The 15,970-nt window shown below is 36.3% G+C and overlaps 1 protein-coding gene across 3 annotated transcripts in view; it reads left to right on the top strand.

The window, feature by feature from the left end:
• Nucleotides 1-15,970, top strand: part of LOC107656329 (cyclin-dependent kinase 17-like) — a 73,683-nt gene that overhangs the window by 49,183 nt on the left and 8,530 nt on the right. For all 3 annotated transcript variants that reach the window (XM_016444125.1, XM_016444124.1, XM_016444123.1), the window contains exons 3-4: nucleotides 7,174-7,338; nucleotides 12,987-13,120. In XM_016444125.1, the coding sequence (XP_016299611.1) occupies nucleotides 7,174-7,338; nucleotides 12,987-13,120 (299 nt within the window). The remainder of the gene's footprint in view (nucleotides 1-7,173; nucleotides 7,339-12,986; nucleotides 13,121-15,970) is intronic.

The raw sequence follows: 15,970 nt of genomic DNA on the forward strand, positions 1-15,970 counted from the left end.
TTTATTATATATTATTACACGGCTCTGTGGAATATTTGATTCTGATTGGTCAATCGCGCCATCCAGCGGTATGTTACTCCCAGATAACAACCGCCAAATTGAATAACGCACGCTCATCCGGGTACTACGAGTTATCTTGACCGGTACTTACTTATATGCTTAACGAGTCACTCCGCTATCGTTGACTGTCTGGCGCCATCTTGTGACTGAAAACACTTAACCACCGCGTGTTACAATGGAAGACTTCAGCATTAATTTCAACATATATGGTAAAAACAACTGTTTATTGTAATAAATGATACGACTGTACATTATGCCTTAAATGTTCGTGTTGTCTGACTTCAAAAGGCTCAAAGCAGTTTGTTAGGAACTGTTTTTCTTCGCGGAAGCTTTGCGTAAGAGCTAATAAAATATTTAAACTCAAGTCAATATTTCGTGTCTAATTTACTTGAGACAAGTAGCCGTGTAATAAGCGGGATAATGTACATCCATCCGGTTGTTATCTCAGAAAAAACCCTGGGATATTCTGAGATAACAACCGGCTGGATGTACATTATCCCTTACATAATAAACACTGTAAAAAATGTTAATTGTTAGTTCAATACACCTATTTTTTTATTTTGCACCTATATATGAATGAATATATTTTTATATATGAAAATGAATATATAATATATGTTATTATTCTTATTATTGTAAATGCTTTAATTTGTTTGCTGTTTATTATTAATCATACTAAATTTTTATCAAAATGTCTTCACTAAATATCACAAAGACATGGATACTATATGAAAAAGGAGGATAGATGGACAGTTGTTTTTCTGTACTGCTTCCTTAAATTTCAGCCAGTGTTTGTTTTGTTTTTTATGTTTGTGGTCTGGTGCTGCCAGAACAGGACAGTCATGTGCACCATCTGCCTTGCTAAACTTATTCTTTAGTCATGCGTGTGGTTTTGTGTTTATTTGTGCTTCACATTTCGAACACTCTCTGAAGACATGCTCCATCTCAATAAAGAAGAAAGAGAGTGAATTTATGTCTGCCTGTGTTCATTTTGGTACCAGGAATAGATGTCAGGGTGCTGCACAAAGACTCCTAAGAGCCTGTCACTGGAGACTGTCGGCACGCCAACCATAGACCCAACCTAGCTTTGGGCCCAAGAGCTTCTGCTGACATGAAATATTTTCCTCAGGAGCACTGTTGCTTAGCAACAAGACAGGATAGGCATAGAGTTTACATTTTATATACTTGTGCACTGAAAAAATGATCATGATATTTTCTCAGTAGTGTGAAAAATAGCTCATGTCTGTCCAAATTCCACTATTTTGTCGTAACCGCACACCCACCGATGCTGTCGGCGGGACGCTCCTGCATCTGACAGTATGACATATCGTCACGGCCAGACCTGTTGAGCGTTACCATGGTGTTGGCCGTGGAACATTCCGGAGTTTCCATGATGCTTGTATGGAAATAAAGTCCCTGTGCGCAGCTGGCTGTGAGTGGAACTTTACCACATGGGCTCGGATGGATCAGACCTGCGCCACACTGAGCCCCGCGCGCGCGCGCGCGAAAGGCTGGTGTTTTGTTGGATTGTCCTTAGTAAGCAGGTTGAAAGGCCTGTTGTAATGAGAGACACAGCTGTGGTGTGGGAAGATATGAGAGAGAGAGCGACCACAGTGAAAAAGAGAACGCTCTCTGAATACATGAAGATACGACACCATCAGCATTTCATGCTCAGGCATCAGAACAGAGTCTGCAAACAACACTGATTGCCTTCATAATCTTTCATCACAGCATAATAACTCGCTCTGCCTATGAAATGACTTTCCATTTTTGCTGACACCCTCCTATCCCCCTCCAAACTTTATAAAGAGACCAGTTTTTACATTGCAGTCAAAGCCCAAAGAATAAAATCAAGCCTGTTTTGTTTTTTGTTTTGTAATATGTTTTTTGGTTAGGTTTGGTTTGGTTTTGCTTTTTCTTTTGTTTCAATTATGTTAGAAGTAAAATGGTTTGTGTGAACAACTGCATTTTGACTTTACCCCTTTATTCTAAAACCCAAAGCATAAAATCAAGCCTACCTGTTTTGTTTTGTTTTGTTTAGCTTGTTTTTGGTTTTGTTTTGGTGTTTTGTTATTGGTTTTGTTTTGTTTTGTTTCAGTCATTTTAGAAGTTAAATGGTTTTGGACCGCAGTTGCGTTTTTGACTTTGCCCCTTCTTTTATCTTTGTTTTCAGTATAAAATACACCAAACAAAATTTTGACATTGTCAAAAAATATTTAAACAAGTCCAGTTTAAGCAAATGTTCAGGGGAGTTTTTCTCATAAAATCGCAAAAATATTATTTTTCTCTTTGGTCATTGTGATGCAATTTTAAATTGTTTGTAAATCTATTAATCAAATTTGACCCAAAATGGTTATATATCTTAGATTTAGCCCTTATACCTATATACTTTTCTCAATTTTTGAGTTCAATGTTATAATGTAAGACTTGGGGAGAAAAAAAAAAGTGACTGAATTAAACAGGAACTTTAAGGGGTCCTATTATGCTCTTTTCCAAAGTCTTGATTTTGTTTTGGGGGTGTACTAGAACGTGCTCTCATGCTTGGTGGTTTGAAAAACGCATTATTTTTCACATAATTTACATTATTACGATACTTTTCTCCCCAGCCTGGCACAAACGGCTCGATTGGTTTCAGGTTTGATGAAGGCACGCCTTCCGAAAAACGAAATGTGTTGTGATTGGTTAGTTGTCCCAGTGCATTGTGATTGGCGAACAGCTTAGACCAGGGTTCCTCAATAGGCGGCTACATCCGGCCCATGAGAGAAAAAGTTTGGCCCGTGCGAGAAAAAAGTTTGGCCTGTGCTAATTTAAAATAAGAACTCGTTATAATCAGTGATGCTGTCTTGGATGCGGCGCGACACGACAAATCCCTGAAGTAAACTGCTGACTCGTTCTATTTATAACGTATAATTGTATGATTTGCAATGCTTTGTCGCATCCAGTGTAGATATGACGTGACAGCAAAAACATGGTGAGTGTGTAGAAAAGAAAAGTGGAAACAGAAAATAGATGATTCAAATGTGAATGGACTGAACAGTTTTGAGTGAGTGACTGATATCTGTTATGGAATACAGTAGGGCTGGACAATAATTCAATATCAATATGTATCGCGATATAATTTTTTTCAATAACGGTGATATGATTTTTAAACACATTTTCGATATTTCGATATACATTACCAGTGTTTCCCATACATTGATTTATTTGTGCCGTTTGACTTCGTTGAATAAACATGAGCACTGCATGTTTCAAAATCAAAACACGGCGCGGGTGTTTTATATGAATGTATCTCTGAAGGGAAAGGACTGTTTTCACAAAAGGTTCGATGGCATTTTCATTTTATCTGATATGAAGCATTCATGAGCGGAACTGCTTTGATTACAGCCATTACTGGAGAAACCGCTAGTTCTACCGCTCTCAAAGCACCTCCTGCTGGCAGACAAACAGTTTGCATTTTCAATAATCAGCCCGTCTCCAGCAACGTTTTTGTTGTTGCTCTTTTTTTTTCTGCAGCAACTCAAGAGCAATTTTCATGGCAGACATGGAGATCCAGATTTTTTGTTTGTTCATATGTTTTTAATATTCAACAGGCAAAGTTCTTCTAAATCTAAATGCAAAAATGTTCATAATTGTTTGAATAAAACAGACTACTGGGGAAAAAATCTGAATATTCATCTTGTGACCATCTTGTGATTATTTTAACAAAAGCAACAATAATATAATAATTGTAATAATAATATAGGTCAGTGGCCCTTGGCTTGGTATTGTTGGCAGAATTCGGCCCTCGGCGAAAACTAATTGAGGAACCCTGGCTTAGACGGTGTTTCTGTACTGCCCCGCCCCTTTTGTGGTGGCATATATATGCAAATTCATTCTCTGCCAGTAGGAGGCACTGTTGGAGTGGTAGAGATCTAGGTTTCCCCAGTAACGGCTGTACACAAAGCAGCGCTCTGCTCACAAATGCTGCTTTATCAGACATTACATGCATGATGAAATGAAAATGACATCCAGTTTTCTGAAGACAGTCGGTTTCCTTCAGAAATACTGCACTCAATGTATGGGAAACACTGTAGTCTCATAATTGAAGTGTAAATTCTGCAGATTACATCATTCTCCAGTATTGTACTGTCAGCAATTTATTATAAAAACTTTTTCATAATTGTAACATACATATTTACATACATAATTATTCAGGTGCATGTGTAATAACTTGCGAAAACTTGACGCTACAGCATCACTTCTTTGTCATCGTCTTGTCTGATGTACTCAACCAAGCGTTCTAACCACCTCGCCCCTCCCCACCCCCCAACCATTCCAATTTCCGTAGGCGGGAATTATTTTAATGATATTCTAATGGGCCGCTTTGTGACATCACAAAACCCGGAAAACAATGGTGGTCAAAACGAGCCGTTCGTTGTAGTTCTTGAAAAGGGATTTTTAAAAAACGAAATATCCCCCTTTGTAGTGGACTTTGAGATTTGTAACTTTGTAGATCTTTTTTATGCTCAAACATGCACACTACACACCGACTAAAATTCAAAAAGTGAAAAAGAATAATAGGACCCCTTTAAATAATCAGTTCAAATTTAACTCAATTTTTAACTTCAGTATTCAGTAATATTTCTTTATTTCTTCATAATAAACCAAGTTAAGAAAAAAAAAACACTTTCTATTAGGAAGCCTTTAGACCTGTTAGTACCATTGTGAAGAGTGCAGAATATTAATGCTTTTCAATATTTGACCCAGCAATCAAATTAGACCTAGGTGGATGCGATTTCATAGGACATTTGATGGGTTAAATATAAGGCATTTTTTCTTGGGTTGATTTGACTCAGAGAGCTTCGCTATTTTTGTGTTTGTATGTCTGAGCATGCTAGGCTAGTATGAGTTTTAGATTACAACGTTCCAGAGAGCAGCTCTTTATCTCCTTATGTAATTTTTTTTTCATATGTGGGTGTGTGTGCCAGCTCAAGGAGGGGTTGGTTGACTGGACAGGTGGTGTGAGCTAGGGGTTGCACCGACTAGTCGTCTTCAATGCTCTGCCATGACGCTTTAAGCTTGACGTCGACTAGTCGCTGGTCCTATAGAGGGCGCAACAAGATAAGAAATCTTTGAAGGACTTCCACATTTACGCTCCGTTTCCAAACATTAAAATGACAAATAAATGCATGCTCTGAAAGCGCTCCACAAGACATGTGAGATTATATTACTGGATACTCGAAATTGAACGGGAGAATGCACGTTCTAAACCGCTTATTGTACAGGTAGGTAAGTTAATCGCCGTTCTAATCTAATGTGCTGCTGCACACTACTTCAAAATCGCAGGCGATTCATTGCCGATTATGAACGCGATTTTGCGTAGCTTGTCTGTGAACTATGGCTCTGTGTAGTAAATGCCGCTCCATCTAAACGCACGTGCTGGAGATTTACTACTAATCACAGAAGCGGCTTTACTGACGCATACTGACGCATTCGATTTTTTTTGCACAGCCCTAAAAAGAATTGTTAAAAATGAGCTGTTATAGGTAGGGATGTAACGATTCACTCAACTCACGTTTAGATTCTTTTCACGATTCGATTCGATTCACAATTTTTTTGAACAAAATGAGATTTAAGACAAATTATAAATTAAATGTGTCCTTTTATTATTGCTTGGACAAAATGCTGCACATTTCTTTGTGAAATTAAAATATAACACTATAATAATATACTAATATAGCACTTGCATATTATTGCTCTTTTGTTGGTTTTGATTGCTTCTATTGTCCTCATTTGTAAGTCGCTTTGGATAAAAGCGTCTGCTAAATGACAAAATTTAAATATAATGTAAATGTAAATAACAAAGCTAAATTGAAATTTTAAAACAAGTCAAATGTTTTAAAATCAAATAAATAATGCAAATCAAATCTAATAAATAATGCAAATAAAATAAATCTCTTCATATAAACAAAATAAGGCTTTGTCTGTGCTCTTTCCATTTAAAATTAGAGGCAGGCAACCACTGCATTTTAATCATGATTAAGAATTAATTAAAGCGTTTCCTTGGTTTCCGCTGTAAACAAAGCAGCGCTGAACTTATGAACTTTAATATGCATTATACAGAGGCAAGATGAAAATAAAAAATACCATCTAAACTTTTCTAAAGAAAGTAAGTTTCCGTCAGACATACATTCATATAAACTACCCCTAATTGAATCGCGATTTGTTTAGCCTCTCAACCGATTTGAATCATCACATATTTAAACTGATTTTCAACCGGCTCGCGGTTAATCGTTACATCCCTAGTAATAGGAGCAATAGCCATGTGAGCAGCGCTGTGTCATATGCCATAGCTGTGCACAAGGTGTTTATCACAGCTCCAGACTATTTGTTCATTAATGACGTCATCAGCGACTAGTCGACTTCGACTCGACTTTCATCACATAAAAGTCGACTTTAAAAAATCAGAAGTCGTTCAACCCCTAGTGTGAGCAGAAAGAGGTGGGAGGGACAGGTGCACAGACATGAACACACACAAGCAGTGAGCTGGTCATATAACCTCTACAGTCGTTGATTAAAGTTAATATTTGCAGTTTATATTTTATCTGATAGGCACATGTGTGTTGAGTGTCAACAATGGTTCTATTGGTTCATATGTTGTCATATCAACAGCTATTTAATGATTAACTCGCCTTTTGATTAAAACTTGAGTATTGATTGTCTGAGTTTGATTGATGTTTTATCATGCCTTGTGTTGATTGGCTCAAATGGCTCCAGTATTAACAGCTGCTTTCCTATTGGTTTAAATGTTGCTATAGCAACACCTTTGCAATGACTGGCTTGTCTTTCGATTAAAAGGGAAAAGCACAGCAGGTGTTGCCTTCCCAGCATCACTCAGCTTGATGGAAAGTGAAAGATATTGGGTGATTATGTCAAGATATCACCAGTTTCTAGAAAGTTGCCGGTTTCCCTTTATCGCTGTAGCTTCCCTTTGACCTCAGCGTAACCTCATGTAGTAAAGTAATGATTTTAATGAAATATTGACTGCTTCGCACCTGTGAGGATATAAATCTATTCATGCAATTACACAGCTGTTTTATGTGTGTATTGATGGAGGTCTCGTTGTTATTTCAGAGCCCATCGTGAGGAATGGCCGGCCGCCCTCCTCCCACAGCATGCACTCGTTTTTGCACCAGTACACGGGCTCCTTTAAGAAGCCTCCCCTGCGCCGACCGCACAGTGTCATCGGGGGCAGTCTGGGGTCCTTCATGGCCATGCCTCGAAACGGCAGCCGTCTCGGTGAGTGACCAATCATAACACACGTTACAGGCTGTTTTCAAGGGTCACCATTTAAAGACCTATTCAGAAGGATTCAGCATGAAACATGTTTCTTTAAAAAGAAAAAATGCATCTGTTACATGCATTTCTTCGGACTGTTCAATATAATGTGCAGCAATAATCCATTGCATTGGACTTGACAAAACAACAAAAACTGGATATGAATTGTAGTAATATTTAAACATTTTAATAATTGTAATCGTATTACATTTCTTATTATAAATTAACAGTTATTACAGAATTTTAATAATTTTAGACGGTTATTACAGGATTTCAATCATTTTAATAAAAGCTTTTTTTAGAATTACGGTAATTAGAATTACATTTAATTTTTGTTAATGTAATGATTTTAATATTAATATAAACTTCTTTTAATGTTTAATTTTTCAGGATTAATGATAATTTTTATAATTATAATATTGTTATTGTTGTTATTAATGTTAATTTTAATAAAATATTATTTTATTAGAATTTAATTACATTTAATTCATTTTAATATTGAATTTTATTTAAAAACTTTTTTAATGTTTCATTTTTTTAGGATTAATAGTACAAATTTTATTATTATTATTATTATAAATATATATTGATTAAATATTGTTTAATTTAATTTCATATTTTAATATAGTTACCGCAGAATGTTGTTCATTTTAATACAATTGCAATTTCTTAATTAGAATGTAATTAAATTCAGTTATTTTTATTTTGCAAACTTTTTCACCTTTTCAAAACCTTTTTAGGATTACTTTTATTATTATAATTTATTTATAATTCAGGGCAACTAAACTTTTTTTGTTGTTTTTTCAGAAAATAAAGAAATATCGACATCAAACTAGAAAAAAAAATAGTATTTTATACTTTCATGTCATTTAGGTTCATTGACTTTTTAAATAATTGTCGTTCTGATGATGTATTAGTATTAATGTTTTAAATATGTGGCTCAAAAGTGTGGTGTGGATAGAGCATACATTGCTTGTCAAAATGACCCAGGTCGCCCTCACCTACAGCCAATCCCAAATTTGCTAAGACCACACCCACTTTCACTTTATTGGCTATTTTTGTTTGACTGCCAGCAAGAAAGCCTTCTCTCTAAAAATGTTTACGGTTATATTAAATGATCAGTCATGTGGGCCGCTCAACCTTATCTCCCTGTCGTCATGGGAGCAGTCATGTCTAACCCCGGTGTGCATGCGTGCAACTGCATATGTGGGCGTTCACACACACACTGACAGGAAGTGAGTCAGGAGAAGGTTAGTGGGAGGCGATCGGAAAAAGAAGTGTGTGTCACAGTTGAAGGGTTCCGTCCAGCTGCTCTCTGTGTTCATGTGTGGAGCTTCCCATACATGAGGTTATTATTTACCAACATCTCAGACACAAGTCCAGACACGTCCGGCCCCCATTCCCACAGTCTTATCTGTTAACAGTGATGTCAGAGAGCGGCTGTTTTTTTATTTGGCATAGATTGTGGAATTTGTAAGCTGTGATGTAAATGCATTCGGTAAATGATCATCTTGAGTTTCCTCAAATAGGATGCATTTCAAGTCAGAGTGATTTCAAAGACAGTCTGGAGTTTATTAGAGTTTGACCCACTTTTTTTCTTGCAGGATTTTTGACCCACTTTTTTTTTTTTTTTTTTTGGAAAAGTAGAACACTGCACATTCTAAACTTTCACAGCTTTAGTGTGTAAAAGAAGGCCGGAGGAGAGCAGAAGCTGGAGCGATGGGGTGAGGCAGACAGATGACATGCGGCAAAATTACAAGTGAGGCTGTCTCGGGCTTGACGGAATGAAAGAGCACTGCGCTTCTGATGTTGAGAGGAGGAGGTGGAAGAAGATGAAAGGCAGGAAAGGGAGAGTGAATGGAGGGAAATGGCGTGATTTGGCAGAGCGACTCGTTACCTCACAATATGTCAGATTAAAAAAAAGGGCACATTACCTGCACTTTCACACCTCCACACACACAGTCTCGCTGTTTCAAAGACTTCATTGGTGTAACGGGATGCAGAAATGAGGCCACGGCGGTTACTAGTCATGAAACTTGATCTCTCCTCATCTCTCTAAGAAGAAATGTCCAGGTCATGTTTCACCTCAAAGTCGAAAGATTAAAAAAAGGGAAAAAAAAAAGAAATTATTTTTTTCATTTACAATGAAGCCTAATCTGAATGAAGCCTAATCATAGCATTAAGATTTTTTTTTGCACTGACTGTATTTCAATTAATAAAATTAATCACATTTCCCACATTTTATTTTATTTTATTTTATTCTTTTATTTTATTTCATTTTCTCATTATCAATTAAAAAGCCGAACAGAGGACTGGTACCTTGTCTTAAAAAAAATAGACAAAAAATAATGTAATTACGTTGATTTATTTATTTATTAATTCATTCATAAACTATTCTATTTTTTCAAGACAACTGAGGGCATTTCCCCCCAAATTACCTATTTATTATTGTCCTTCAAATTTTCATTGCCAGTTATTTTTATTAGTTTATTTTAATTTATTTTCCCTCAAATTCTCATTATTAGTTATTTGTTTCTATTTCATTTTATTTTGTGTTTTTTATTTATTTTTTTACTCAAATTCTCATTACCAATTAAAAAGCCAAATAGTGTCACATTTGGTTCATACAGTGTCAAACTGTGATTTTCGAATCATATACATCTATCTGTCTAGCGAGGTTGCTACCTTGGCTTTAAAAAGTCTAAAATAGTCAAAAATTAATTTATTTAATTCCAGTTATTTATTTTATTGGGCAACAAATGCATGTATGCAGATTAGCTGCCTTTGTGCATATGTTATTTTCACTTTATTTTATTTTCAGAATACATTAAATTCAGTATATTAAAGGGTCATGAAACCCCCCTTTTCAGCACTGGTTAGTTCTCACCAGTTTTAAAAAACGCTAAAAAAGTGGGCGTGGTGCGCAGCGAAGCGGAGGGGGAAGAGGGGAGACGTACAACACACACAGCTTCGCGTTCAGACAGTTTCATTTCGCTCCCATTGAGTTAAAAACACAAATAAATGCACAGCCATTTGCACTCTGCTTTGAAAACATATGAATGCGCTGTTGCACCTCTGAGAACTTTTAAAGCTTATTCTGTGGCATTTATATAAGCCTTTTGATGGGTTGTGTCACAGAGCTGTAAAAACGGTTATGCTCACCAAGTGAATGAATCGCGTTTGTGCCGAACTCTTATTACAAAGCAAAAACAAACACTCTTCTTCGATCCATGAACGTTTCTCTGTTAATGTGTGTGATCTCACAATCTGAAATGTCTGTCATAGCAAATCAACACATGCTGTTGTGAATAATTAAGCGAAGCATCTTCTCATAGGATAAGAACACGCAGTCTCATGAATAATTTAATAGACACCGACACGTCATCGATGTACTATAGTCCATTGCCACGTCACAAATTGTGACGTCAACACGATGTAGATTTTAAACCCGGAAGATGAAAATAGCGCAAAAAAGCTTAAAATTAACCAGTTTTCTCCAACAGTTAAAATGATCAGATGCTAACATTGTCTTCTATGATGTGCAACACAAACACCTCTGCTAAAATCTCAGAAAAAGTAGTCTGGGGTTTCATGACCCTAAATGCTACCTTGATGTACTGTATACCAACAATACTAACAATTTATACAGTAATTTAGCACTTTTTTCACATCTCAGTAATAATTAATGGGGATAATGTGCTATATTGTCATTGCTTCATTCGTTATACAAAATATATTTATGGTTTTCTCTGTGGTTTTGGTGTAAATATGACTCGGACATTTCCAGACAGTTTCTGCAAGATTCACCTCTCTCCCTCTGGTCTAAAGACATCAGAGTGGACAAACAGTAGACAGTTGTGCCGTAATGGATGGCCCTCAGGTTAGGTACTTTTTACTGCCTCAGCCAGATAAAAGAGCGGGCCGATATGTCACCCTTGGGGGACTCCTCCTTATGAGGTGAGGGAGAAGGGGGCCGTAAGACAGCAAACAGCCTGCCATAAAACTACAGAGTCACGACCACACTTTTAGACTTTTTCCAGTTCCCAGCACTCTTTTATGCAGGAATATAATCTCTTTTCTTCCGGAACAGCTTTATTTTCTGTTGCTTTTAGGCCATCCCTTTTCCAAGTACTAAAAGGCTGCACGCACATGCACATGAACACGTGTTGACTGGACGGGACTCTTAATTCCCGGCTGCTGGTTTTCAATTTGAAAATGTGCGTGTGGTTTTTTAAACCCTGATTACATCATGATTTGGCCCATAGGCCAACTCCGATAAGCCGGATCATACTTTTATGTAATAGAGAAGAGTTGAGGACATAATTCACACAAGTGTTGTATAAACAAAAAGCACATGGGACAGTGCATATCCCTTCACAATGTTCTTGTTTTCGGTGTAATCCGTGTCTTTCTCAGGAATCGTGGCATAGGTGGATGTGAATAGAGCGTGTGTGTCAGTGTCATGTTTGACTGGTTTTCATGAATATCAAGAACTGCGGGAAAATTATTAACAGACGTTCAGCCTGATATGCTGTGGGTATGTTGCTTTATGTACACAGGTATGAATGTGTGTGTTTTTAAAGGGAATGAGGATGAATAAGGTCTTTCACTGAAATGGAGGAATCACATGCTGTATTTCCAACACACAAACACTATCTATCCTACATAGTCAGTTTAGTGTGTCCCAAACCATAGTATGTTAAAAATAGTTTTTCAGATTTTTTAAGCTGATATTAACCAGTAATGTGCATATCGGGCCTAAAATCAGTGAACATTTATCTTTTTTTGATGGCTGTTTTGTGTTAAAGGGGCTGGTCTTAAAATTAATTCAAAAGTCTCCTTGTGATCAACTATTTGATTACTTTCTTTTGGATTAAGAAAGCATTTGGTAAATGCCTTATTATGATAAATTACTATTTTTAAAAGTAATTTAATAATAAAAAAAAAATTTCACATCTAACTACATTTTCAAACTAGAATCAAACCATTTTAAATATTACATATATCCATTAACATGCATTTTAAATATTAAATATTTGTATTTATTGGTCAAATTGTGAAATTAAATATATAATAAAAAGTTAATAATTTAAATAATTTTTAAATAATTTTAAAAAATCACAGTTTGTTTATTTTTAAATCACACTCCTTCAAAATTTAATTTAATTTAATTTATTTCTTTCTTTTATTTCTCAGGTTCTCATTACAAATTGAAAAGTCAAATAGAGGGCTGGTATCTTAGTTTAAAAAATGTCCAAAAATGGTAAAAAATAAATTGAATTAAATCCAATTTATTTTTTATTTTTTTCAGAATAAATTAAAAGCAGCATAAAAATGTACTTGTAAATGCTTACACTTTGCGACAGAAAGGCTTGTGGTATTAAAACAAATTAATCGCATGGAATTGCCTAACTATGATCAAACATGCATTCCTTTATTTGTGTAGTACTGTAAGTATATGGGAACTATTGCAAGTATTGATATTCAGCCATGTACATGTGTATACACTCCCAGAAACTCTTTCCTTCACTCATCCATTAGAGCAGCAGGACCTCACACCACATATATCACACATTTTCATTTTCTAACCTCCTATTCCTCTTGCCCAGACATTGTTCATGAGAATCTGAAGATGGGTTCAGATGGAGAGAGCGATCAGGCCTCAGGGACATCCTCGGACGAAGTGCAATCACCCACCGGCGTGTGTCTCCGTAGCAGATCTCACCGGCGCATATCCATGGAGGTAAGACAGACCGCATGTGGCCATAAATTAATCAGCAACACAAACCTGCCACAAGCTCACTTATTCACAGGAGGAAGCAGAAAGCGTGGCATGGGTGCGTTACCTTGAAAGCTTCAGACTGGGTGATGTGTCACTACTAAGAGCTTTATTTTTGGCCTTGTGTAGGTGGAGGGATTCCTCTGGTGTGTTTTCTCTCTCATCCTCCCCTATTTTCTCCCACGTCCTGTTTGTCGGCTTTTCTCTTCCCCTTCCTCCACGCCGATTCTTGAGAAATCTGGAGGTTTTGTGTAGAGGTCGACCGATAGTAGATTTTACCGATACCGATAGCTAGGTTGGACTACACTGGCCGATACAGATTAATCAACCGATAGTTTTTAAAAAGGTTTACTATTAAAAAAACAGTACTGAATCATACTTTGTATATGAATAAAAATATTAATTATATATTGATCATTAAAGTTAGTTCATAGTTCATTAACTAATGATGACAAAAGCAACTTCAAAATTATTAATTATTAAAAATGCATTTGTTGAAATTAACACACTCTAACTAGATGGCCATCTTTAAATATCTACACAAAGGCCATAGCATTGAAATTACATACATATGGATATTGTATGTATACTCTCGCACTTTAATTGATTCTATTCTAGAACATGTGATGATTATCTATTCAAAATAACAAAATATGGCAGACACACACCGGACGCGTCGCATTCAGTTCAAGCGGCGTTCTAAAACAGTTTATTTAATCACCAAACGGGCGAAAGTTCACCTCAAGAATGAACAAAAAAAGCGGCATGGAGTCTGAAGTTCGGTGTTTAAAAAAACAGCAAAACGGAAAGAAAAAGCGCAGTCTATATTATAGCTCTCTATATGAAGCATACAGACTTTATTAGAGCCACAGAAAGACAAACGTTTCACTGAGAAATGCACAATACACAATTTTACACCCTAGGGTGACGTCATAATGTACATTAGCAACGATTTAGGACAAATATAATGTAATTTAATGTAAAACAGTGTGAATGGCGCTCTGTGGCTGAATGAACATGTTTGCTTTCTCACATCACAGCTTTAAATCTGGAACTTCGCTGGATAACAAATGCATTAATGTGACCAGCTGGATATAAACTAATTCAAATATATATGGTAACAATCGTGACGTTAAACATTTGGGTCAGACTTGCGTGAGTTTTGGCTAATGTTCGCGTCCTCTCAGCCTCGATAGCAAACATTCTACTTTCTCCACTAATGCAGCATCTAGTCAACATATTAATTACTTAGTAATGCCATGAAAACATGCACTACAGTATGATGTGTACACACCGTTTCGTTGTCTGTTTTAAATCTGTGCGTCTGAAGTGTCCCGCTCTGTGCAGCGTGCAGTGTCACATGTCAAAACAAACAGCACGTGGCGACAGTGATTTGCCTCTAGAGGCCGCTCTCGCTCTCAGGCTGTTTGATGACAGCGGAGCTTCTCAGCCACTCCAGCATTGGACGCAACCCGGAAAAACTATCGGCATGGATTTTTGCCGATAGATCCAGCAATCAACTATCGGTGCCGATTAATCGGCAAAACCAATACATCGGTCGACCTTAGTTTTGTGGGCAGGTGCAGATGGTATATAAGAGGAACTTCTGCAGTTCAAGAGCTCTTAGGTGTTAAACGTCAATTACCTAGTTTCAGCCACAACCACAACAAATAACAGAACATTTTGTAAATCAAACTGGTTTCTTTTTTGTCAAAATAGTTTGGTTCTATGTCTAGGCTAATATATTACATAGCCCCGCCCACTGTGAAATCTCATTGGTTCAAAATCCCGCTTCTCATAACTACGTATTGGACTTCAAATATGTTCTGATTGACCGTGATTATGATGCGTCATGTGGCATTCTCGTTTCCTGTGAGGACAGAAAAACCACTGGAAACAGGCGTCGCATTTGGTTCGTACAGTGTCAGACTGTGATTTTCGAATCATAAACATCTGTCTGTCTAGCAAGGTTGGTCTGCTCTTTGATATTAGTAACTGGCTTTCTGTCTTACTGCACACAAGTATCTGAAAGGGAATGGATTCTATCTTTGTGTTCTTACTCGTTCCATTTCCATTTTCTATTCTTTTCTCTGCAGTACATTGTTAAAAAGAGGGTTTGAATAACATTGTTAGAGGGTTTTGAAATAGAAAAGCTAATTTGTTTTTATTATCAGAATTAACCTGACTACTTCAAGACATTCACGTCACACTCTTGCTACATAAAGCATTTAAAGCTTCTTATTCTGGGGTTTTAATGTTCCTCACGTGGGCACGTGTTCCTCACTCTCGCTGTCTCTGGTGTTCTTTTGCCCCCTGCCGTATGAATTGGGTCACTGCAACTATGTACACAGTTTAAAAGCCAATAAATATGTAGATATAATTTAACAATATATAGGTGAATCTCATGAAGAGTTGTCAGGCCACATTTTACTCAGTCATTAAGAGGGGAAAAAAGAGAAATTGCGTAAGAAATTAGTTTAAGGATATAGTTTACTATTATGTATTTATCACATTATTTTCAGGGCATTTAAGCTAGTTTTACCACCAAAATCTCATTACTGTAACATGTAGTAACATAAAATAATATCCATATATATAAAAAAAATAAATATAATTAATTTATATAATAGTTACATTATAAATAAATAATAATAAATAATAAAATAATTTATCCATTTGAAGTTTGTCATTATAGAATTTGCTATACTTACTTTAATTGGTTTAAAAATATATTACCAAGGCATAGATGGTTAGTTTCTTGTAATAATGCATAATTTACTATTATTACTAAGTATTACAAACGTTTTTTTTTTT

This window comes from Sinocyclocheilus anshuiensis, unplaced genomic scaffold, assembly GCF_001515605.1.
Source record: "Sinocyclocheilus anshuiensis isolate Anshui unplaced genomic scaffold, SAMN03320099.WGS_v1.1 scaffold183, whole genome shotgun sequence".
Lineage (NCBI taxonomy): Eukaryota > Metazoa > Chordata > Actinopteri > Cypriniformes > Cyprinidae > Sinocyclocheilus > Sinocyclocheilus anshuiensis.